Here is a 23,651-nt window from a genome sequence, read left to right on the forward strand (position 1 = left end):
TCACCAAAACGACTGAGGCAGAGGGGCTGCCTCTGATGGGACCGATGGTGGAAGCTCACTGGGAAGCCCGTCACGCAAACACCGAGGCCTTTGCCGGGGTGCCGTGCCATTTCTGTCCTGATCGAGCGCCTCGCACAGCAGCATCCCTTCTGCGGCGAGCGAGATCTCCTCCTCCCTGCCGAGGACTGGTGGTTCAGAGCCGTGACTGATAATTTGGAGAGGCACTGGGGGCAGTTAGGAAGTCTTGCTCTTGCAAGACTGCGGAGAGGAGGAAGGATGGGTCCTTGGGCATCGCCGCTCACTGTGCAGCGGTGCCAGGTATTCCTACTCCAAGGGGTTGTCTAACTCCTGCTGGAAACAGTTGCTCACGTATTCCTTCCAGATTTGGTGATGCAAATCTCTATGAAAAAAATACTACTTTGATAAACCTCCTGTGATAGAAAGATGCCAATTGCCTTTCGGTTTCAGGTGTTGAATTCTGAGCTGATTTCTGAATTGGCATGATTATTCCTCATTGTGTGGCCATTAAGAGCTGGATAAAATCAGCAGCCAGTCTGTTATAAAGAAAGGTTCTTAGTGCCAAATACTCATAAAAAGGAAAGCCATAACTTGCAGTGATAAAGTGCTAGCTGTGACCGGTGGTCCAAATGCGCTGATGTACACTGGTACGGCATATTGGCATGTCAGAGACACACAGGGAGGCAAGTGTCATAGCTGGGGCTGTTAAATCTTATTTTAACCACTTCAAGCAGCTGAGGACCTTGTCTCATAAATATAGTAGCATTGCACAGTCTTCCAATATCTGTAGTCAATATGCATTGCTGTCTGTGTATAAATTCCTTCTTGATATACAATTACGACTGTAACAAGCAAGAAAGCCACCTGATGTCTCTGTAATGCTAATGGTTGAACCGTCTCTTTTTCTCTTTTGAAGTCCCACCCAATTTGACTGTTCCTCAAGAAAAGTCACCCCTGGTCACCCGGGAAGGGGACACGATCGAGCTGCAGTGCCAAGTGACAGGGAAGCCCAAGCCTATCATTCTCTGGTCCCGAGCAGACAAGGAGGTCGCGATGCCAGACGGGGCGATGCAGACGGAGAGCTACGATGGGATCCTGAGGATCGTGAATGTGTCCAGGGAGATGACGGGAACCTACAGGTGCCAGACCAGCCAATACAATGGGTTTAATGTGAAACCCAGAGAAGCTTTGGTACAGCTCATTGTACAGTGTAAGTAGACCCTTATTTTCTTTCCACGTGTTTTTGCTGAGAAAAAGAAGTTGATTTATTTCTCCCCTAAATACACAGCAGCAAGAGTCTTATGGTTGTTACGTTTTTGATGCTGTGTTGTTTGGCTCTGTAGTTCCCCGAATCCATTATTTTAATGTACATATAGAAGTAAAAATGACATAGGAGTCCCATTTATATTAAAAAAAAAAGCGTGAGGCAATCATTATTTTCCCAATGCTTGGCTTTAAATTTCTTGACACGGGAACAAACACATGAGATAGGAGGACATAGTTCTATAAATGCAGATCTGATACTGATCTCATTTGCTGATACTGTGTAAAACAAGAAGAAAAAAATGAGAGAAAGAGCTGTTCCATCTTAGCTGATCTGCATGCAGATCTTGACTCTGAATGTGAACCAGCAGCATCAGGAATGAGAAGGAAAACATAAGGGGAAATCAATTATTTTGGAAATGCTCAGTGTTTATTATTGGAAAATGAAAAGTCTGGTTTGATATGGTTTATGGGGAATATTGAGCCATTCTTTGTTTCTGTATATCTGATAAAGCTGTTCACTAAATGACTTTCATGTGTTTGTTGTATTGTTGGTACTTATTTTCACTTTTTTATAAAGTGACTTGTGCAGCCCTCATTTATTCTGGTTTCAGATGCCCAAATATTATGGCAGATTTGCTTTTTAGCAGTGTTCTGTGCTCAGCACAACTGACCTCCTTTGGGGCCTCCAGGGATGAAATGCTGCAATATACATAGTTATTACTAATAATCAACTGATTTGTTTTTTCCAAGGTCTGTTGTATAACAAATTATTTATGCACTTGATTACATGTTGTGGCATCTACAGCGCTTTCATCAGAGCTATTTACTGGTGTGCCGGCACAGCTTTTTATCAAAGCATGCTTCTGTCCCAGCCAGCAGTCACGTGGATTAATGACACCAAGAGCCTCCTGAGAGTCAAGCCTGCGGGCAAGCTGGAGCCTTCTCGCTTGGGCTTCTGGTTCTGGGTTCATCTGCATTAGGACTGCCTTCATCCCACCTGCACTGATGTATCTCAATTTGGAAGCAGAGGGGTCTTTGGCTCCCTCTCTAGAGATTGCAGAAAACGACTTCGATCTTAGATTGTCCTCCAGAGAGGTCTGTCTGTCCCTAGAGAGCATAAAAGGACCGTGGGGGGATTAGTCTCCTACCGATGGCACTTTTAAAGCAGATGGATCGTTTTAGGGAAGACTGGCTCCTGCAGGAATGAATGGGCTGGACCAGCCTGCACGAGCTGCCTTAATTCAGAGCTGTGGTGGCACTGGGGAGCCCTCGCTGACACAAGAATTTTTACTCGTGTCATTATTACTAGGATCGTGGTTATTCTGATAATAGCTTTTGTGGTTATCGTCACTAGGACTACTCCTGATGACACACGGCTTCTCTTTCACATCTCCTGTAACAAGCCATCATCATTATAGGTGTTTAATTTTAGGTGCACAGAAAAGGTGATTTACAGAAGGTAAATGTCATGAAAGGGTAGAAGATGAAAGACATGGAAAGGCAGAATGTAGGATGTGTGGATGGGGCCCCAAGTCCGTCCTGTAAATGGACGTGTCACCAGGGCACTGGTCGTTGTCAGGGCTGATAGAGCTGGTGGTACTGTGTCCGGGGCCCTCGCGGCATGAACGGTGCGAGAGAGGAGGGGTCGATGTTGGGGAAAACGCAGAGAGCGGCAGCACAAAACCGTTGCAGGGATTTTCAGTTGCTGCAGTTTATCAGGTGTGTGCACAGAGGCTGGGTGTGGTATATTTTGGCTACCACAGCTTTGCTGGGACATATCTTTGCTATCCATTGCAAACGTTAAAAACACAAGATTGCTCAGTATGGTTATAAATTAGAGAAAAACAGGGTTGTGGCAACTTGCTGGCATACTCCCCAGCCTGTTGCTCTTGGGACGCTGGGTTGGGACAGCTCAGGAGGACAGCAGCAACGTGGCTCATAGAAATGGTTGACTAAGACTGGTTCCTCAGAGAGCAACAGCGATGGGTGAGAAAGGTGATAATGTGCAAGATTTTTGCACAGCTTGGAGTAAAGATTGGCCTGTGTGGTGTTGCAGGCCTTGATGATCTTGCACGGCGGAGAGGAAACATGAATAATAAACTCAGTAAGAGCTGATTTGCAGGCTGCCCTGTGAATCTGTGAACAAGAACCGCTATACAAACAGCGGAGCAATGGTCCTCATGAATAAGGAGGAGGGAAAGTGGCTTCTTTCCTCTTCTCTGTCAGTGATTTGCTGTGGGAACTAGAAAAAGATTTTGTTTTCTGGACACTTGAATCCTCCATCTTAGCCACTTAGTTTATATTCTCTTTTTGTCAGTGCCCATCATCTTTTCCATGTGTCCGTACAGACTCCAGCATGGTTATTATAACATCCTGGTTTGGGTTGGTTGCAATGATGTGTGGATAATGGACATGTGGATGATGGAAGCTTCTTCAAGTAATTCAGTTCATGTACAAATACACGTGTGGAGGGTGCTCCTGATAAAGCAAGACCTTCAGTGGGAAGGCTCTAGAGGTAAATCCACTCAGCAGTTACAAACAGCAAACCCACAAAGTAATGGTCAGGGCAAGCTGGCTGTCCATCCCCAGTGCCAAGACGTTCTCGTCTCATTCCTCGGGCATGTTATGAGCCCAGAAGGAGCTCTGTTTCTTGTGTTTTCTGGTAATAAAAGTAATTTTCAGCTTTGCTTGCCTGGTTTTTTTTTTTTTTTTTTTTTTTTAAAATGCTCAGAAGCTCACGTCACTGGGGGATGCTGGAAGAACAAGTATTCAGAAGCACTCTTGACATGGCTCAGTATAACAGCTGTGATGTGTCCCACATTTTGCCCTGGAAGACTTTATTTCAAGTCTGTCGCAGTCTTAGAAACTCTTCTATTTATCCAGTGGGCTCGGCATCATTTATTCTGGTCTCTTAAGCAGATGCTGTTATTTGTTTGAGGAAGGGATGGTTGAGTCTGGGTCTTAGGGAATGTTTCCCAGGATATGGATGAGGACTTCCCACCAGCTGCACTTCTTCAGGACCTGGGCCAGTCCCTGGTGGACCCAGTGGGATGATTCCCACTGACTTCCAAAGGCTGGTGGACGCATTGCTGAGATTGCTATTATTTTACAATATTTTACTGGTGGGAAAAAAGCTCTGGTTTTATGTATTTTTAGTGCTGCGTTAGATGCAGTGGTTCACATATTCTGAAAGAGGTGAGAGACACAACTTGAAAATGGTTATTATAAGCAGGAGCATAACAGGTATTTACAGGAGATTTTTCTTTAATCTGCTTTTGTTTAGATTTCTACTCACTTTACTCAGATCCTAGCAAGTGACAATTTGGAGATGAATGGACAAAGCAGATATATAATGCTTTGATTATTTTTCTTGCGGGAGGAAAGTACGTGTGTTCATATCAACTTCAGCATCATTTCCATAACTAGCACAGCATTTATTCAATTGTCATAAAAATCAGTTCTTTTCAGTAATTTTATAGTATTTATTTTAGATGCTTCTATCGGTTATAAACAGGGAAAGATATTTAATGAAACACTTTTATTTAATAACTCATTGATTTGACTTTGTATATGGTACATGGGTGTGTAAGCAGATATGTTCGTGGATGTTGGTAGCTGGGTACATTTACATTCTCTGGGGTGTCAGAAGAGTTTCTACTCGTGAGAGTAGCACTTTCTGTCTCACCAAAGTGGCATATTAGTCTATTTTGTTCCACAGGGCAAATCTTTCAGTGGAACTACTGCTCTAGGTCATATCTGTTGGTTGAAACTAAAGAAAAATTAAAGACAAATTCAATGATAAAGGCATTTTTTTTAATCTGACCTATTCTCAGTTCACCTGACCAGTTTTAACAGAGTTTTTCTTTTCTTCGCCTCTCTTTTCCTCTGCCATCCCCTTAACCCCATGCTCAGTGATGCCAGGATCCCGGACTGTGAGTTCTTTGGGAAAATGGCTGTTTTCTGTGCTTTGTCACAGTTTGGCCTCAAATTGTGGTTTAAGATTTTTGGTTTTTCACGCTTACCATCAAATTCTAAAAATTCCAATAGGAAGATGAAAATGCATGATGGGAAACCAAAAGTAAAGGAAGACTCATCTCTCCTAGCCCAGGTCTGCTGGACAAGACGTGGTCGGTGTGCTTTTCGGTACACTTTGCATCATGCGATTCTTGTCATGTCCTGAAGTGATTGCTCAACAGTAAAATACAGCAAAGAGGAGACTTGATTTCAGGTGTAATTGAGTAGGCTTTAGAAAGGAATTAAACTGAAAATTTTAACCATCCAAATGTTAGGTACCTGTGTTCCCTGCGTGGCTATGGAGAGCGAAACATCCTCAGAAAGCAGCTGAGCCTGTCCTAAGGAAAGTGTCTGGGATGGTTTTTCTTTGTCCCAGTTCCCTATCTGCAAAATAGAGATAACAGTTCCTACCCTAGAGGTTTTGGAGATGAGATTCTGAGGATGCTGTAGTAATGAAAGACACGCAATATCTGATTTGATCAATAAATCTCGTATCCTTTGCTTATTGCTATTATTATCCTGTGGTGTTTTCTCTTAGGTGTGTTGGCACTCATCACAAGCTATGGGCTTTGCTGACTTTGATCTTTATTGTTTGGCAGATTTTGTGAGTGCTGCTAGCTTTTCTGAGAGATTAATTAGGATCATGGAAGTACGGCACCAGCAGCAAGAAAAGCTAAACACCTTCGGTGGGATTTGGTCGCTGTTGTTACTGTAGTGTCCACCTCCCGTGGGAGATTGGAGAAGACCTCTGGGGGAAGAACAGGAATAAAAGACTACTCTGTGAAGTGCTTGAGTTCGTTTCTCACTCTTCCTTGCCTTTCCCCACAGAATAAAAGAAGGATGAAGCTAGTTGTGATGCTAGGGACAGAGCTGGGGGAGGTCTGTCATCGTAGGTAAGTCATCAGCAGAGCCTGGTCTGTGAAGTCCTGCCGGCACGGGTTCCCCAGGAGCCGTGCAAGCAGAGACAGGCTTTGGAGAGCAGAGGTTTTTGCAGGACCCGTGGTTGTTGTCTTAGTGTGTCTGCCCTGGAGAGGAGCAGGCAGCACCAAAGAGCCTGGTTTGCCGTGCAGCCAGCTCCTTTGCGCCCGCCTTTGCAAGGACTTTCTGCCTGTTTCTTACCCACGACTCGGCTCTTTTGAACGTGCTGTCAGCTATAGTATGGTCGATGTATGAGCCCTTCAGAGAATGGCATTGATCCTTCTGTATCTTCCTTCTATGTTTTGGAGAGCTTTTTGCATGGGGAAGGCCGTTTGCTGGGTCCGGGAGGATCCCTTCAGCAGGTTTAAATGACGTGAGCCATTTACTGGGAGGCCTGGGCTCACCGTGCAAAATCAGCCTCGCAAAGCAGCGGTGCCGGCGTTTAACTAGTTCGTCTCCCGAGTGGGGTTTGCCGTGTGCCTGCGAGTGGGAAAGGGATGCTGAGTGGGGCAGAGGAGGCACGTGTGTGGCTGTTTAGAGACCTGTGCTGGCTCGTGGTGACTTAACGTGCTCGTGCAACGGCACTGTCGGTATTGTTTTGGTGCTGCAAGACGCGCTGCTCGTTCCCCCCAAAGATGATGCTCAAACGTGAAAGATGCTGGTCCAGATGGAGCCCCAGCTTGTGCCTGCCCTTGGGGGACCCATCAGAAGCCCCACCGGCCGTGAACCTTCCTGCCGTGAGCCCAGGAAGGTCTCTAGGACGTGGCCTCTTTGCTCTGAGTTGGGGGGGTGGCATCTGAAAAGGGAGGGCTGTTCCAGACGTGCTCTCCTAAAGGCGGCTTGTCCCAGTTCGGTTTCAGAAGGGCATTAAGACAGGCAAGTGGAAAGTGGGAATTAAGTGCGGTGACAATGCTCGGAGCTCTGCACCTGCTCGCAGCGCCAACCATTTTCTTGTGTGCAAATTTGAATAAATAAAAGTTAAAAAAAAAAAAAAAATGCCCGCTGTTGGCAGACAGGATGCAATTCAGTAATAATTTAAATGCACCACTTTTACTGCTGGAAGAGAATGCTCGGGAAATAAAAATGCCATCAGGTACAATATAATCAAATGTTTACATCGTGTACCTTATCAAGTGATGATAGCAGGAAGGATAGAATCATTTTTCACAGTGGACATTGCTGCCTGTTGGGCTTGCGTTTTATATGCTCCAGTTTTACTTTGGTGCTACATAAAATATTGTTTATAATATAAACTGTTTTCCAAATGCATTGGTCTCCAAGTACTTGTAAAGCCTCTTAAAATATCAAAGATATTTCATGGTAACCTGGTTGGCAGAGCAGTTGGCCACATTGTGATGCTCTGAATTTTCCTTTCAGTTTGAGTTCCAGTTTATGTATGTCATTCCTAGTCAGTAATAAATTCTAAACAACTAATGAAATCACGCTGAAGGGGAACGTTCTTCAGGGATTATATCTGAAATGGAACAGAGCTAATTAGTAAGAAATATGAGGCTGAATTATGATCTCAGGTGCATCATTGCAAATCTGTAGTGTATCAGTGGGGCATAAATTAGTTGTTCGGGTTTTACATCGGCAGGAGAGTTCAGAACTGGGTCCACTTTGCTTTGATTGCAGATGTTATTTGCAGCTGAGGATGGGAAAAAATAACCTTTTATCCTTTAGACAGGCAATTTGGCAGCTCAGAAAAGTTGCCATATCTATTCTGTGACTGTCTAAATATGTGCCTGCTGAAATATTTATATGTAAATATTATATATTATATTAATAATGAAATAAAAGGTTGTTGCAAAAGAAAGGAACGAAGTGTTCTCCATCCAAAATAGAACTAGAATTAATGAGCTTAAAACTCCTGGAGATTTAGGAAAGTAATTATGAGAAACTTTTTAACAGGTAGGGTGGCTAATCCCTGCAGTGATTTGCCAGGAGGCTTACAGATTCTGAGCCCATGGATGGAGATTTTGAAGCTGGGTGGACAAAGACCTGCAGGGAGTGGGGATGGGCAGGAAGGGGGACGGGGACCGGGATCACTGCTCTGGTTTGGAGATGTTCACAGTGAGTTTCAGCTCCAGAGAAACGTGCCCTGTGGTTCCCGGGGCCATAACAACAGCTCATTACTTAGGAAGATTTTTGCACTCCAAGTTCTTCATTCGTGTTGCTGGGCAGAGCCAGGCGCGTTAATGGTATTGTTTCGTGAGTGGGGATCAGGAGTGCAAGTAAAACTCCCAGAGAGTGAAACATTCTAGATTTTCAAATCTCCTTATAAAATTTTAACTGTGAAAATGTATTAAAAAGGGGGCAGTCAGGGATTCTCCATAGATGAGAAGAGTAATTGAATGGGGAAAATGTCTTTATTTTTAAATAATCATTTAAAGCTATTTTTAAGCAGGTTGAAATGATAAAAGAAATCAGTATTTACATTTTACATTCATATTATTTACATCACAGTTATGCTTCTTTTTTTTCCTTATGTTATGATTGAAGATTTGAGTGGAAGAAGCTGATTAGTATTCAGGACGAGTTTTATATAACCCAATACATTCCCAGACTGTTGGGCTTATTACTTTCTGAATGACTTCCTTTTCTGTAGATAGGATTTGGTTTTGATTTAGGCTGGTTGTGGTGGGAGAGAGGGAAAGCTAAAAGAGGACTACAACTGGGCCTTGCTACTTTTATATTTCTGGGCCATTTTTCATGTCTTTTTGGAGAATGGGAATTAATAAATGACCTTAACAACTTCAAAACTTCAAAATATACGTTGCTCCCATTTGCCTTTATCATTTTGGTTTGCTTTCTGAAGTTGCTTTCTCCATCCCGGTGTGTTGTGTTGGAAGAACTCCGCATCCCTGGGTTGCAGGTTTTTCCCAGGGTTGCTCTCATATGGCACAGATCCATGCTGCCTACCTGAGCCTAAAGATTCGGACTGCCCTATGGTAATATATATTTAGGCGGTTGAGATATTTTTACCGCTGTTCTTGCATTTAACCCATGGGTAGAGTTCTCAGCTCCTTAGTTCTTAGACTAGAAATTTTCCAGAAAACTCTCTTACTGCTTTTATGTAAAACAATGGTCAAAATATCTTCTATAAAATCCTCTGTGAAAGCTGCTAGAGAATGATTTCAGCATCGTGCATAAGCAATTATGGCTTTCTATGTAATTTATCTGAACGGAGCAAGGGAGAAAAAATATATGGAAATAACTGATGGCTTGATCAGTAAAGCAAAATACTAGGAGCTTTTTGACATTAGCAAGGTCAAAGGCAATGTGTGTCTAGTGACCTGGAGAAGTAATGAATATGCAAACATTAGCAACATAGAAAATTGTAAATGAGAATGAGATCATCTGAATTTTTTCTTATTTAATATTAAAACTATAGTTGCTGAGAGAACCTCCTGAGAGGTATCTTTTTCTTGTTAGAAATTCCAAAAGACAGCATAGCAGCGAGTACCCCAGAACCTGCAGCATAAACACAGATGTTATTGGAAAAAATTGAATTATTCATTGAGGTTTCTTTTTGACAATTGGTTCTGTAGAAGATAGTCTTACACCACAGAGCAATTCACATCAGTGTCTGAGGGCAAGACCAAAGAGTCTTCTAGACAAAAATGTTTTTGTTTTTTTAAGAAGTGAGAATGAGAGGAGGAGTGGGAGTAGATGTAAATGTTGCATATCTATATTTAAAATATGAAGAATCAGAATAGGTTGTCTTTGAATGCTCTACTTCTCCTGGAGATGGCATCCAGGATCTGAGTAGTCAAATTGATAATCTTGGGAGAACGGCACTTTTTAATCCATCGGTATTTCTGTCAGGTTTGTTCACAGAAACTTGCTCTCTCTTAACCATGGTAGCTTTTTGCTGACGCTGGCATGTCGGTACTTCCAGCTGTTTCAAGTTAGCTCCGTGAAGCTAAGCTGTCCACTTGAAACTCAAGAGAGGGAGGATCAGCATGAAGCAAACAGCATCTGTGTTCCATTAAAAACCTTCAATGCACATAAACGGCAGGTTGAAACGTGGTGGAGTTTGGGTTTGTTTCACGTCCATGCAAGGAGAAGACTGTTCCCCCCAGAGCACGTGGATGCTCTGATCCTAAATGCCACCAAGCTGGGCAGGAGGTCTCCGGTATAAACGTAACCCTCTGAAAGTCAGGAAGGTCTTGTACGTGCGTCTCTCCCCTCGTACATCGAGTGAGACCAGCACCTTTCCGTGATGTTTCACCCTGCTCCTTCCCAGCAGAGGTTTGGGGACTGGATAAATAGTCTTTGGATGATGCCTTTTCTAATAGTTTCATGACTAATGCAGGTGGGTGGAAAGGCTGTGGAAATTCCTGGGAAACAGGGTGGAGCCAGCACCAGAGAAGCTATGGAGGAGAGTGCACACGCTGTTAGATAAAATCCCTGGCCTTTACGCAGATTTGGTATCCCTGAAGGTCTGGGACACCCAGGGACATCCCTCTGCTCTGAGTCACGCTCGGGGCTTTTTTGGGGTGAGGAGCTTCCAGGGTGAGAGTGATGCTCCCTCCCGCTTCATGGCCATGCTAAAGCGCTGCAGAGCTGTGACAGCTCTCGCTGCCCTCGTTTGTGGGATGCTGGTTTCATGATTTCTGGGAGGACACACTGACATTGGAGCTTTCTTCCTAATTGCGTAGCGGGGAGGGGAGGTACTGGGGAGATACGGTGGCACGGTTAGGTCCTGCCTAATCGGGCAGTGCTCTGCTCCCACCTCGGCAAGGCAAGCGTTAGTCCCTTGACTTGCAAACGGGCGATTAATTCCTCCTCACGGTGCTGTTCTTACACAGGGACCCTGTCGGAGATAACACAAGGGGAGGAAAAGCTGGTAGCACCCACGTTCGTTAGCATGTCAGCTTGCATAGCTGCCAGATATGCGGCACCTCCTGGAAGGAGCCAAAAAAAACCCAGCTGTTTCTTGGAAAGGCTTCCGTGGGCTTTTGAGAGCTAATGGGAAGGACAGTGGGCTGTCCATGGAGCTTTATTTCCTACATGTGGTATTTTCAAGAGCAAAGGTTTTCTTCTGGCTTTGTATTGTGCATGAGGCCATGTCCTGTTTTAAAGAAACTATGTTGGGATATGATAAGAGAGACAAGCTTCACAATTAATAACTATTTAAGAGATAGGAATCAAAGGGCAGATGTACACAGAGACTTACAACCAAGAAGTTTAGAGGGAAATACATAAGACTCTATGCTAGGGCTTGTGGCATTCAGTGAAATCCCTAGAAATAATCACAGCACAATGAGAAAGAATGTTTCAGGAAAAAAATAAAAAATATGAGTTAGGAGAAAAAAAAAATACTACAAATATCAGCAAACACCTTTATCCTGTCCTAGGCATTTTCAGTTATTTACCTCCTCTTGCCCCCTTTACTACTTTCTTAGTAATTTAAGATGTTCTTCAGCAGTGTCCTTATTTTGGCTGTAAAAAGTGTTACACAAAGTTCAGGCACAAACGCGAGCTTTCACCAAAGCAAATCTGTAACAAAGTCAACGACCAACCAACTTGTGGAAAGGTGAATTGGAATAATTAGGTTGGCCATTCAGCTAGTTTTTCTGCCATTGGCCATTTTAACTGAATAAGATGCTGGGTAAACATATTTCCTTTTTTTTGTCCCGTATTAGGAGGCTTACTCCCATAATGAAAGAAATATGCATTTCAACTAAATCTGTGATTGCAAAGTGAAGCATTAAAAGTTTAAGGTTATTTGGATTGACATAGGCACGCAACTGATTTTGTCCATGACTGCTTCTGTGTAACATCATATATATGTTTACATGATTATTTATTTTGCTCTATAAATCACTCTCTTCCTGTCTAACTTCTGAATGTTTGACTTTGTGACTTATAAGTGTCTTATAAAATAGAGTCTTTTAAGGCTATATACATATTTAAAGAAAGATTGCCACTTTCTCTGTGCTTCCTCATGGCAGATTTTATTTTTGTTTGTATTATACAGACATGTTGTCCACTGTGTTAATATGAAGTTTTGCAAATCATTTTACCTGAGGAAAAAATGGTGTCGGCAGGCACATTCCTTTCAATCAGCAGCAGGAATGAAATTAGACCTCAGTTGTGCTGGTATGTGATCAGGTTTTTCTAACGGAGCTAGTCCAGAGGACGCTGAACTCATTACAGCAGTCACTGAGATGTTGTGAAAGCTGGGAGGATCTTTGTTGCTCTGGGGCAGTGATGCTGTTTTGGAGACCCTCCTTCTTTGGGTCGCTCCCATCAGGCTTTGGAAAAATCTGTGTTGTCCATATTGCATGAGATCCTCTTGTACTCTTCTCCTCCCAGCAAAGAAACCACATTATGAGTTAAATTACTGAAGACGACAGGACTCTTGCCAGCGGCATCAGCGGATGAAGGGTTTCAAAGAGCACTGGACACGTAGGTTGTGCATCTTCTACATCAGTGGCTTAGTAGGGTCTGGATTTAACCTTGTGCTCCTTGCACTTTGCCTTGCTGCCCAGCTCCACCACCCTTCTAGAAAGCATCGTTCTGCCTGGTGCAAAGAGATTTAAATCATGCCTGTTGTTACCCAGCAGCAATGCCGTGCGCTGCTCTGACCCCAGTTTCTTGCTGTGCAGACCACAGTCATCTGCCATGGGCAGTCTTTGCGGGCTGGCGGCAGCGTTAGTAAGCTGCACGAGTTGCTTTCTTGAGGAAAGTTTATGATCGAAAATTCCTAGTAACAGGATTTCTCATGCTCTCCTTCTTATATTCAGAAGCTTTCCATGTAATAAAAGGGAAATTTCACACCTTTCGTTTATTATTGGGTCAGTAAATAAAAATTTCAGAGAGTAAACAAAGAGAAGGCATATCCTATTTCTTTTTTTTTCAAGGAATTGTTATTTCTAGGTAGTCCAGGCCCTTGAAAATATATTCAAATGATTCACAATTGATACATATTTCTCACTTTTCCAGGCTGCTTTGTAGTTACTATGCCCATTAATACATATTCTTATCAATAAAGCCATTTTTATCCCTGTTTTAATCGACTGTTTCCCTCAAGGTGTAGCCGCTTATTCAGATTTATTTTATCATTCAGATTTATTATTGGTACACTTTCTCTTTTTTACTCTGTTTGTAACAAGTAATAGACTGTATCTATCCTCATTTTCCTGTTTGTGGCAGAACTGCCCTGCACACAGAGGGGCAGGGGCACAAACGATGCCCGCTCTTCGTTAGCATGAAATGACAGGGGACTGACCTCTGCAAGGAGGGATGGCTATTTTTTCTCTTGGAGGTCGTGGTTTGCACTGGAAAGGCCGACAGATGCAGTTTCTTCTATAACTTGTTTTGTAAGGGGAATTACCATGTGTTTAGGCTTACAACATAAAACCATGCCAAGCACTTTCATCGGTGAAGAAGCCTATTACTTCTTGAATGATCTCATTAGATGTGTTTTCCCTGTATTGTCTTTGGTACCCTCAACACATGCTATTGTACTTTGAGAGCTATGGAGGGAAAACATAGGTGTCTCTACATATCTACTCCATTTAAATCTTTGGTGGTATGAAAAGAGAGGCTGTTGGGTTTCATTATCCTTTTCAAACTAAGCTTTGTAGCTCTGAGCCTGGAAAACCAAACATCTCGTTCTGTTGGAGGGAGTTGAAATTGTAAAGCTATATTAACAAAAAGTATATTCTTCTCAATGTGTGCATGTGTAGGGCTTTCTGAAATTGCCAGTGTCGTGGCTGTGGTGCACTGGTGGAAGCTGCCCTAAACCAGTCCTACCTGGCTTCCAAAAGGCATTGGTCAAAACTATTAATGTTCTTCAGCTTCCACACGCTCTCTGTTCGTCCCTGCCCTACAGCTCTTTCTCATTCAGACCTCTGTACGGTTTAAGCCCCTTACTCTTCATCCAACCCATGGTGGGGATGGAGAGCAGTTTGTCCTCTTTGGGTTGCTCCTTACCTAGTTAGACTGTTGTCTTGTCAACCTTCAGGTTTCTCTAAATGACGTGGACCCATTTCCTGCAGATTTCCCTTACACACTGAGTTGTCTAGATGTGATCACTATTGCTATTTTCATCCATACTCTCTGAGGTTAGCCCCCATCTTCTCGAAGTGTGTCTCCAAGCCTGGTGTCCTGGTTTCAGCTGGGATAGAGTTAATTGTCTTCCTAGAGGCTGGTATAGTGCTATGTTTTTAAGTTAGTTATGAGAAGAATGTTGATAACACTGATGTTTTCAGTTGTTGCTAAGTAATGTTTAGTCTAAAGTCAAGGATTTTTCAGCTTCTGATGCCCAGCCAGCAAGAAGGCTGGAGGGGCACAAGGACTTGGGAGGGGACACAGCCAGGGCAGCTGACCCAAACTGGCCAAAGGGGTATTCCATACCATGTGATGTCATGCCCAGTATACAAACTGGGGGGAGTGGGGATGGGGTGATTGCCGCTCGGGGACTAACTGGGCATCAGTTGGCAGGTGGTGAGCAATTGCATTGTGCATCACTTGCATATTCCAATCTTTTTGTTATTACTATTGTCATTTTATTAGTATTATCATTATTAGTTTCTTCCTTTCTGGTCTATTAAACTGTTCTTATCTCAACCCACAAGTTTTACTTTTTTTCCCCCCCGATGCACTCCCCCATCCCACTGGGTGGGGGGAGTGAGTGAGTAGCTGCGTGGTGCTTAGTTGCTGGCTGGGGTTAAACCACGACAACCTGGGCACAGCTACACCCCGTTCTGCCTGTGGCTGCTGGGCAGAGGAGAGGTGTGTTGCAGTGTAGACCGGTTCCTCCATTGCAGACTGATGCACAGCAGCGTGACACCGCTGATTCCTCTTCAGCTGTGATCCATTGTGAGGCCAAGGCATTATTTTGCAGACCCCTTTCCCACCTGATGGTTCTCCATGCTGTCTTTGTCCAGCTCTTTTTCCTCGTCCAAGTACCTGGCTTGGATAGAGCCAGACCCCAGGACTCCTGCAATACACCCTTCGGATCTGGCCAGAAACCTCTGGCAAGGACTGTGTGAGCATGGCTGTCTGATGAGTTTTACACCACCCTGTGCTCTTTTTCCCACCATAGCGGGTCACACTTCTATGGCTGGCTTATGGCAATGTCATGGCAAAAGCATCAGACACCTGGGTCAGGCCAAGATGCAGGATATCAGCAATTTCTCCCCAACCACCTGTCTCTCTTACACTCTCAAAGAAGGAAATTAGATTATTTTGACATGATATGCTGTTGACAAATCCCTAGTGACAGTGACTCATTTCAATGTTATCTTCCAAGCGCCCACAAATTATTGGATTGTTTGTTGCAGAATGTTTCTGGGAACTGAAATTAAGGTGTCTGGGCTATAGCTTTCCAGCTGCTCCCCCCACTCCACCCCCATTTTCGAGGCAGGCGTTGGGTTTGTCATTGGATCACTTTCTTGTACCTCCCTGGTTCCCTATCAGTCTTCTTGAGAGGTTTCAGTGATTGTTATAGACTGATGCTTGTCCAGCCCCTCCAGTGTGAATATGCATGTACTCTTCATGTTCTCCTAAGCTCAGTTTTTCCTACAGTTGTGAATTATTTTTGATGTCTGAGGAGGGTCAACTCTTTTAGAAAATAGTACTGCATCAAAGGAGTGAAAGAGCTTGGCTCTTCTGTACCAAATATTATTTGTGTGGTGTGGCTCTAAAACTCAATGAAAATATATCGTCTTTCTAATTAACTGCAAAGAAATTGTTGATATTGCGTTGTGCCACCAGGAAAATTAGAGTAACCACAACTCAAGTTCACATGTGCTACATGTGCTTTTGTTCATATCCTTTGTGCAGATCTAGGTTGGCTTTTTGCTCTCCAGATAGAGGTCAGACCCTCTGAGTTAGTCTTCTGTTTTTCTTCTCAAAAAAGATAGTTGGCTGCAGTGTCAAGGTCAACTCACTTGCAAGTCTCCTCTGTCCTGTTCATCACCTCTGCCTCAGCCTGATTTGAGGCGGTCTTAGCCTTTTCTCTTTAATCACATAGAGATTAAAATTCATTCCAGTCTTTCACAGAGCCTGGAAGGCCCCCAAATTTGTGACTTCTCAGGCACTGACTCTTAACCAAGTCATCAGGACTTGATCTTTTGGTTCCTGGAGGTACTAATCATGGAAGTTCCCACCATCTCCCTCCTTGCTTCGATCTCTCCTTTTTGTTAGGCTCTTTGCAGAGTTGTATTGCCCGAGTGTGAAGTTCAGCCTGCGCATGTGCCCGTTGAATTGTGCTTTTTGCCACTTTAGTCCTTAGCATCTGACTGCCTGAGCTGGAAATTCTCAACCAAAGTGTCATGTTAGACCTTAAAGCCCACACTACAGTTAGCCAACTGATTTCTTCTCCTTATTATTCACGTTACAAGCCTTTTCGAAGAAAGCCACTGATTTTATTCACAAATATCTTGTATGCCTTTGCTGTATTTGAGTACCAAAGCTCAATATGGAAGAGGCCACGCTGGTGTGAGTTTTATTTATTGTGTATTTATTGTTTTCAGCTTCATTAAGAGAGCAAACTGTCTCCTGTTTGTAATGGATTAGAGGAGAAAGAACGCAAAAGGACTTTATAATGAGCTCAGACACCCACAGAGGCCTCCTAGATTTTGGACGTATCTAATTCTAGTTTTGTCCCTGAATTGCTTTAGTGTGGCCATTATTTAGTACATCTACAACTGTACTCACATTTTCTTTGGACCGGAAGATTTATGTCTCAAACAAAGCAAAATAAATCCTGGCTGGAAAAAAACCTCCTATTTAATTTAATATCATCAACCTAGAATGAGTTTCTTTTAAGCCATTTTCTGCTGCACTGGTATATATCTTTAAGATACAAAGGACATATTTCGTAGTGGTGAACATGGAGATAGCTCCAGTGATTCTGGTGTTTTATTCATATAAGCCAGAAGGGAATTTGGTCCCACAGGTCAACAGTTGAATTAATATTTGCCTTGGAGAAAATTAATTTGAATCCTTGCTGGACTTCTGACTTGGGTATTAATTAATCCAGGTGTAATCAGATCTCTTTAAAGTATTACCTGGCTTGCTTATTTCTGATCTCATGGACTTGGATGTGGCAGCCCATTTACTGTTGGATCCACATTTGACCAGACTGAATTTGTTGGTCCAAAAAAATGAAGACGTTGAACCGGTAATGAAACCAGCCTGATCTTCTCTTGGCTGTGCTCCCTCCCACCAGGTCATGTCATTTATGAGATGAAAAGTTTTTAGAAATATTGTTGACCTTCGTAGTGATTCTCCTGCATACACCTAGTAATTACTGAACCATATGGACTTAGGAGCCTACGACCCTTTAACACTAATATTCATCTTAGCACCTCTTTGAGGCACTCAGTCTAACGCATGAGAGTTTGATCCTGGATGAAAATATTAATGTGCTGCAGTGTGTAGACATGCTGATGGTGAAAAGGCGAGCTAGAATAGGAACATTGATGTTAAATGATCTACAGAAATGACTGAGAAATGTCTTCCCTGGGTTTTGCCATTCGTGCCATGTTGGATACTCACACAGAACAAATCTATACACATCCAGCTATATTCCACTAATCAACAAATCACACTCATTCACAGGAGCTCATAGAGCTTTGTTTCTGAAAATTGGTAATTAGCAGCTTATTCCTCTTAGATGTATTATGGATGATGATTGCCGTGACCCATCCCAAAATTTTGTGCCCCTTGGGATATTGCTTAGTCTGGGACCAGTCCTTCATAAAGCCTCCTTGAAAAGAAATTTTGATGGTTGCATTTTTTTTCTTTTGTGAAAGGAGGAAATTAGCAGTTTATGGCTAATCTTAAGAGCCACCTTGATTTTCTTTTCAAATCAAGAAGGGTTTCTGAGAAAAAAATTATCCATGTCTGATATATAATTAGTGCCCGTCAGACTGAAATTCAACAATGTATACTTGCTGATTGCTTCTAGCTAAAAAAACGCGCCCAGTTCCCAACTACCTCAGATAGCTCTGTGTGCTGATATGTGTATGTTGTTATCGCACATATACGTATGATAATATCATCTTTATCACTCGCTGTACCTGAGGCCATACCTACACGCACTCCCCTGGGTGCTGTGCCATGTGGCATGGTCCAGGATGAGCATGGTTGGTGTGCTGAGCATGTGTGGAGAGGTTGAGGTTACAGCTTGCTTAATTTTCCTGGAAGAGGCTTGTTCTGTGGGGAGGACAGTGCGTTCGCTGCTTTTTGCTGCATTTGCTGTGAGAGAGCTAGTGATCTTTTGGGACCAGCGTCCACTTTCTGTACATACCCATATCTCCATCCAGCTTCTGGTTAATCTGTGGAAGTATTCTGTACTTCATTGTTCTGCTTTAACAGAAATCTGCCTGGGAAGTATTGCTTATGTAGATGAAAATAGAGTTATATACAAAGGACCTTGGTGATTTCAGAAATGCAGAGGTTAAAATGAAAGCTGCTGTTCTTGGAGACCAAGGCAAGCGTATTGCTTATGTGGGTTGTTTGTTAGTGTTTGAAATGGATGTAGAGAAGGGTCTGCCTGCCTGCAGGAGTTGGTCGAGGGATCACTGAGGTATTTCTGGCATGAAAACCTGATCCTGGGATGCAGCGGCAGGCGTATGCCCAATGTAAAGACAAGTATCCCTCTGAGCCTCTCTGTAAGGCAGCATCGAGACCTCCTCTGTGCATTTGAGTGCATGTTCATGATGGCTGGACACAAAACAGAACATGTGCAAAGCAGGATTTGACGTTACAGGAGGAGACACTAATAATTTGCCATGTTTCATCTTCCTGAGGAAAGACTAGGAGATCAAATGGCACTCTGAATGTAAAACCATGGGGCTGACAGAGGGAGAATAACTATTGAAAGCTCTAAAAGCCAATGCTGATGCAAGAATACATAGATACAAATTGGTCTTCAATACAGGCAGATTTTTAATCATGACAGCAGTGAGATTTATCAGACAGTTTATAGCCTAGTTGAGTATGATAGCTGGGCAGTGGTTTGGTAATGCACGGTATTCTTCCAGTCTTACGTTCTTGTGATCCTGTGGGCAGGACCGATTTTAGAGGAGACGCTTGTGAAAGACTTGTAAATAAGACAAGATGTTACAGTCAGAAATGCTGCAAGAAACTGGAGGCTTTCTACAGAAATGATCAGAAATATCAAAGACGTGGTTCCTCCCTGTGTCTGCAGGTGTGCCACACGTCTGCAAGGTACAAAATGCATACACAGTGCCTGTCCCTTCCTGGGAACCAGTTATACTTCTCGTTCTAGTGGTGGAGAATCAAACACTGTGGGCTAACCTAATAGGTCTCAGCTTATTAGCAATGTTTGTTTGTATAATTTAAGTCAGGTGAAGACGTTTGATAAAAGTCCATTCTCATCTTATGATCGAGAAGGGTTACACTTGCCCAGAGGTTTTGATAAATGTATCCTAAGGCACGTGTTATGATTCAGTTAATTAATACCTGCTACACTTTCAAATTCACTGAAATTATGCTGTATCTAATATTTCAAAATGAGATAATGCATATCAGGTGGGTGTAATGATATGGATTGAAATGAGATGTTTTCCCTTCCAGTTACAAATCATGGAAGATAGTTGGTATCTGTGTAATGGACTTGTGGTTTGGCTGATGCATCTCTAGCGGAAAAGAGAGGTAAGATTTGTGGAGTAGAATGGTGGGAAAAGCGAAGAAAACACAAGGTATTCAGGAAGGATGTGCCAGTGTATTTTTCACAGCAATGAGGTAGAATAAACCCAGCAATACCACTAACTATGCAGAGCTCCAAAATTCATCCAACACAAGCCCTGGCAGAGTTCAGAGAGGAAATGAAAAATAGAGAAAAACATTTCTTTGATAACCTTGAAAATTCAATTTTGGAGATAAAACAGAGCTTGATAAAATTGGTTGAGAGGGTAGATGAACTAGAACAGTAGAGGAAACAGCTGGAAGAAAGAGAATAGCAATATATAGATTTACTGAAAACAAAAAGGCAATTATGCGTAAAACATTGGGAAAAAAACCCAGACTTAGAAGAAATAACAAAATTTTATGGAATCCTGTGGGAGGAGGAAAACAATTAAATGTTGGACTTTATTCCCTTCTGCATAAGATTGCCGGACACAGAAGACAAATCTGGCTGCCCAAAAAACAGCCCCAGAAACAGAGGCTATATTTTTTCTTTACGCATTTATTTATTTATTTGTGCATTTATTTATTTATTTGAAATTGCATCTGAATACAAATCCAGGCCCAACTTTGACAAGCAGAGCCTGTTTCATTCAAAAGGCGGTGTCTTATTAGCAGCCTTCCGAATGGGGATTAAATTATTCACAGCGATCAACACTATGAAAATACAAATGAACTCAAAAATAGGTTCTCTGCTGTTGTATTACAGCCGATCTACTCGCAGTGCTTTCATTTCAGAGCAAGTCTCTGGTTTAATGCTAGCCATTAAAGTGCAGAGTCATTTGGCTTCAGACACATTTAAGACATGGGATATTGTGTGCTTATTTCTTTTTAGGAGCTTGTAACTCTTGCTTTCCCTGTGGCTGCTCGTGTTGCTGCCCCGTGGCTGAGGTTTGGGGCTCGTTGCTCACGCGGGGCTGGCTCTGGGCTCGCTGGCAGGTTCTGCTGTTTTCTACCTTGGGTGCTTGGGTTTGGGGCGATAGCATCGCAGCAACTGTACCTTTCTGGGGTCCCTGAGGAGGGCACGAAGCACCGTGGTGTGAGGCGAGGCTGTTTTGGGGAGATGCCAGCGTAGGAGGGTGGGTCACTCGTACCTGCCCGGCTGCACTGCTGGAATATTTGGGTTCAAATGGCGTCGTTGTATCTCTGAGAGCCACAGATGGGTGGGAAGCAGGAATCTCCTTTCTCCCCATATTGTGGTGGCCCGTTTGCTGGCCAGATTGGAGGCAACTCAAAGAAGGGGATGTCTGAAAGAGGCAGCATCCAGCAAACACTGTGGCCTGAATTTTGTGCAAGGGCGTTTTTTCGTCTTAAGAAACAGCGGAGCAAGCAAATTCAAAGGGCTCGTCCCACCGTCTCCAAAACAAAACAAAAAATTCCAGTGGCAAATCCCTCCCAGCGTTTGCACGTGAGCAGGAGTAGGGTGGAAGGAAGTGGGAGCCGCAGGCAGTGGAGACAAGGGACTCCCTCGTCTCTCTCAGGAGGGAAAGCTGAGCTGTTGTGAGACTGATTGCTGCTAACAACTCTGCCTCCTTCAAGGAGCAGACTAAGGCAAAGGTTTTTTTAAAAATAAATGTGCAGAATTGTTCGAAGTCCATTTTTCAATCTCAGTGTTTGATCTGCGGACTCGGTAGGCACGACATACAGAAATCTTAGCCTACAAGATTTATTCAGCTCGGTTTCTCTATTTCTGCACCTTGTTCTCTCAGACCTGGTGGACCCCGGTTTGCGTGCGAGGGGCTGGAGATGGTCGTACCGAAAGTCCCCTGTCCGGGATCTCTGCCTTTCCTCTGCAGGAAAAGGAATTTTTTATCCCATTGCTGTCTCCAGTGTCATCTGCTGCCTCCGTCGCTGGGGCTCTCTGTCAAAGTTTCTTCCTTTGAAATAGTTTGCTCCCTTTTGAATCCTTCAGGTGAGTAAGGGAAGGAAGCAGTTTGGGGCGTTTTGTTGCTGTATTCCTGCTTTCTCTGGTGTCTGTTCTTTCCAAACCGTGTATTCAGGTCAGCAAAAATGACCCAAATCCAGCAACTGGTTGATTGTTGGGCAGATGTATTGTATATGCTGGTCAGGACTGACTTATTTTCCTCTTGGTAGTAACGATCGTTAGTGGATACTGCAGTTCTTAGGAGTATCCAGTGTATGTATTGTGATTGCATTTGCTTTGTTTTATTTTTAGGGAGCCTCACATTTCATTAGAGAGGGCAGCAGATACATTTTCTGCAGTGCGTGTTTTGTTTTGTTTTTCAATTGAATTATGCTATGTTCAAAATCACAAGCAGAGCTATCATAGCCCCCAGCTCATTAGATGATCTAATATGATGTTTTCAGCGAGTTATCTTGTCAAAGCAAAGACTGGCGGTGGATTAAAGTGTCACAAAAGCTTTAGAAACTGATTTCTGGGTTGGCTTTTCTTGGTTTGGTTTTGTTTTGTTTTGTTTTCAATACTGTTCCAGAAGGACTCACACCAAGCCACAGGGTAATGGTTAGGACATTTGCATGCAATGTCAAAGACCAGTATTTTTAAGTCCGTGCTTTACTTGATTTAGAGAGAGGGTTTGATCTCACGCAGAAATCCTTGTTACTGGGCACCTTTTCTGAATGGCGTAGTTAATAAGTATTTACGCAGGCTAGAACAACTGCTCCTAATTCAGTGTCTAGATCCAGCCGCTTGGCAAACCTGGGCTTTTGCGATCTTGATGTGTACACTCAAAGGCGGTGCCAGAGCCACAATGGTTGTTTTGGTAAGATCCTTTCAAAAACGGAAAGACCTATTCAAACCTGAATTGCTAGAGGTGGAAACAAGTGGCTGAAATCTTCTAAAGCCAAATTTTCAGAAACAGATGCCTAGATTTTGCTCTGAATACAGATATTGAAACATCCTCACAGCTTTCGGGGTCAAAGTTGGTTTATTTGTTTGTTTCCCATGAGTGTTCTAATCTTGAAAGTGTTAAAAGGCCACCATTTTCCATCATTTTTCATTCTGACATAGAGCAAACGCCAACCGCAAAACACGGCATTTTTTCTGGGGAGATGTTGTGTTCGGGGCAGGCCCATTAATTAGGTGCTATCTCTGAGTTACAGCAGCCTTTAACACAGCCCCTCTGAAAGCTCGCTGAGTGGCATCACAAAGTTTTCTTTGCCCTTAAGAAAATGCAATTACATGAAGAAATTGCTTTGAGGAGTTAAACAATAAAAAAAATTTAAAAATTAATTGGGGGGCCATTCCAGGAGTATGGAGATAATTGAACTATTCCATGTATGGAGATAATTGAACTATTCCATGCGTCCAGACCTAACCTTGGGGGAGAGGAACAGGGTAGGATGGGAATAGGCTTCACTCTGGTTTTGTGTCACTGTAGCTGGCTCGGGACTAAGGACCTGTCATTAGGAAATGGAGGTTCAGGATAGCAGAAGAAGGAAAAGCTGCGGTGTGAGGGAATGTATAGACAAATTAAAAGTTCCTGAGGAGGGAAACAAGCAGCACAGCTTCCTTTGGGTTCATCTCCAGCTTATATTTTATTTAATAGAGACGGTTTCCAGCTGTAGCTGCACTTACGGTATGACGTTGAGTCCACCACTATACCATCTGTGTCCTCCAGTGGCTAATAAAGCCAAGTTCGCGCTTCAATCTTCCCGTCAGTGAGGACATTAATAGGATCTTGATTCTTTCTCCAGCAACTTATATTTCATTAAAATTGTATGAACTTAATATCTTTGAGGCCGCTTCCTTTCTGCCCTGCTTTCTCAATACCAGCCAG

General features: G+C 43.1%; 1 protein-coding gene across 1 annotated transcript in view; it reads left to right on the forward strand.

The window, feature by feature from the left end:
• The window catches only part of MDGA2 (MAM domain containing glycosylphosphatidylinositol anchor 2), a 386,375-nt gene that overhangs the window by 260,087 nt on the left and 102,637 nt on the right, over nt 1-23,651 (forward strand). The window contains exon 10 of the mRNA XM_052783732.1: nt 935-1,228. Within this exon, the coding sequence (XP_052639692.1) occupies nt 935-1,228 (294 nt within the window). The remainder of the gene's footprint in view (nt 1-934; nt 1,229-23,651) is intronic.

This window comes from Harpia harpyja, chromosome 3, assembly GCF_026419915.1.
Source record: "Harpia harpyja isolate bHarHar1 chromosome 3, bHarHar1 primary haplotype, whole genome shotgun sequence".
Taxonomy (NCBI): domain Eukaryota; kingdom Metazoa; phylum Chordata; class Aves; order Accipitriformes; family Accipitridae; genus Harpia; species Harpia harpyja.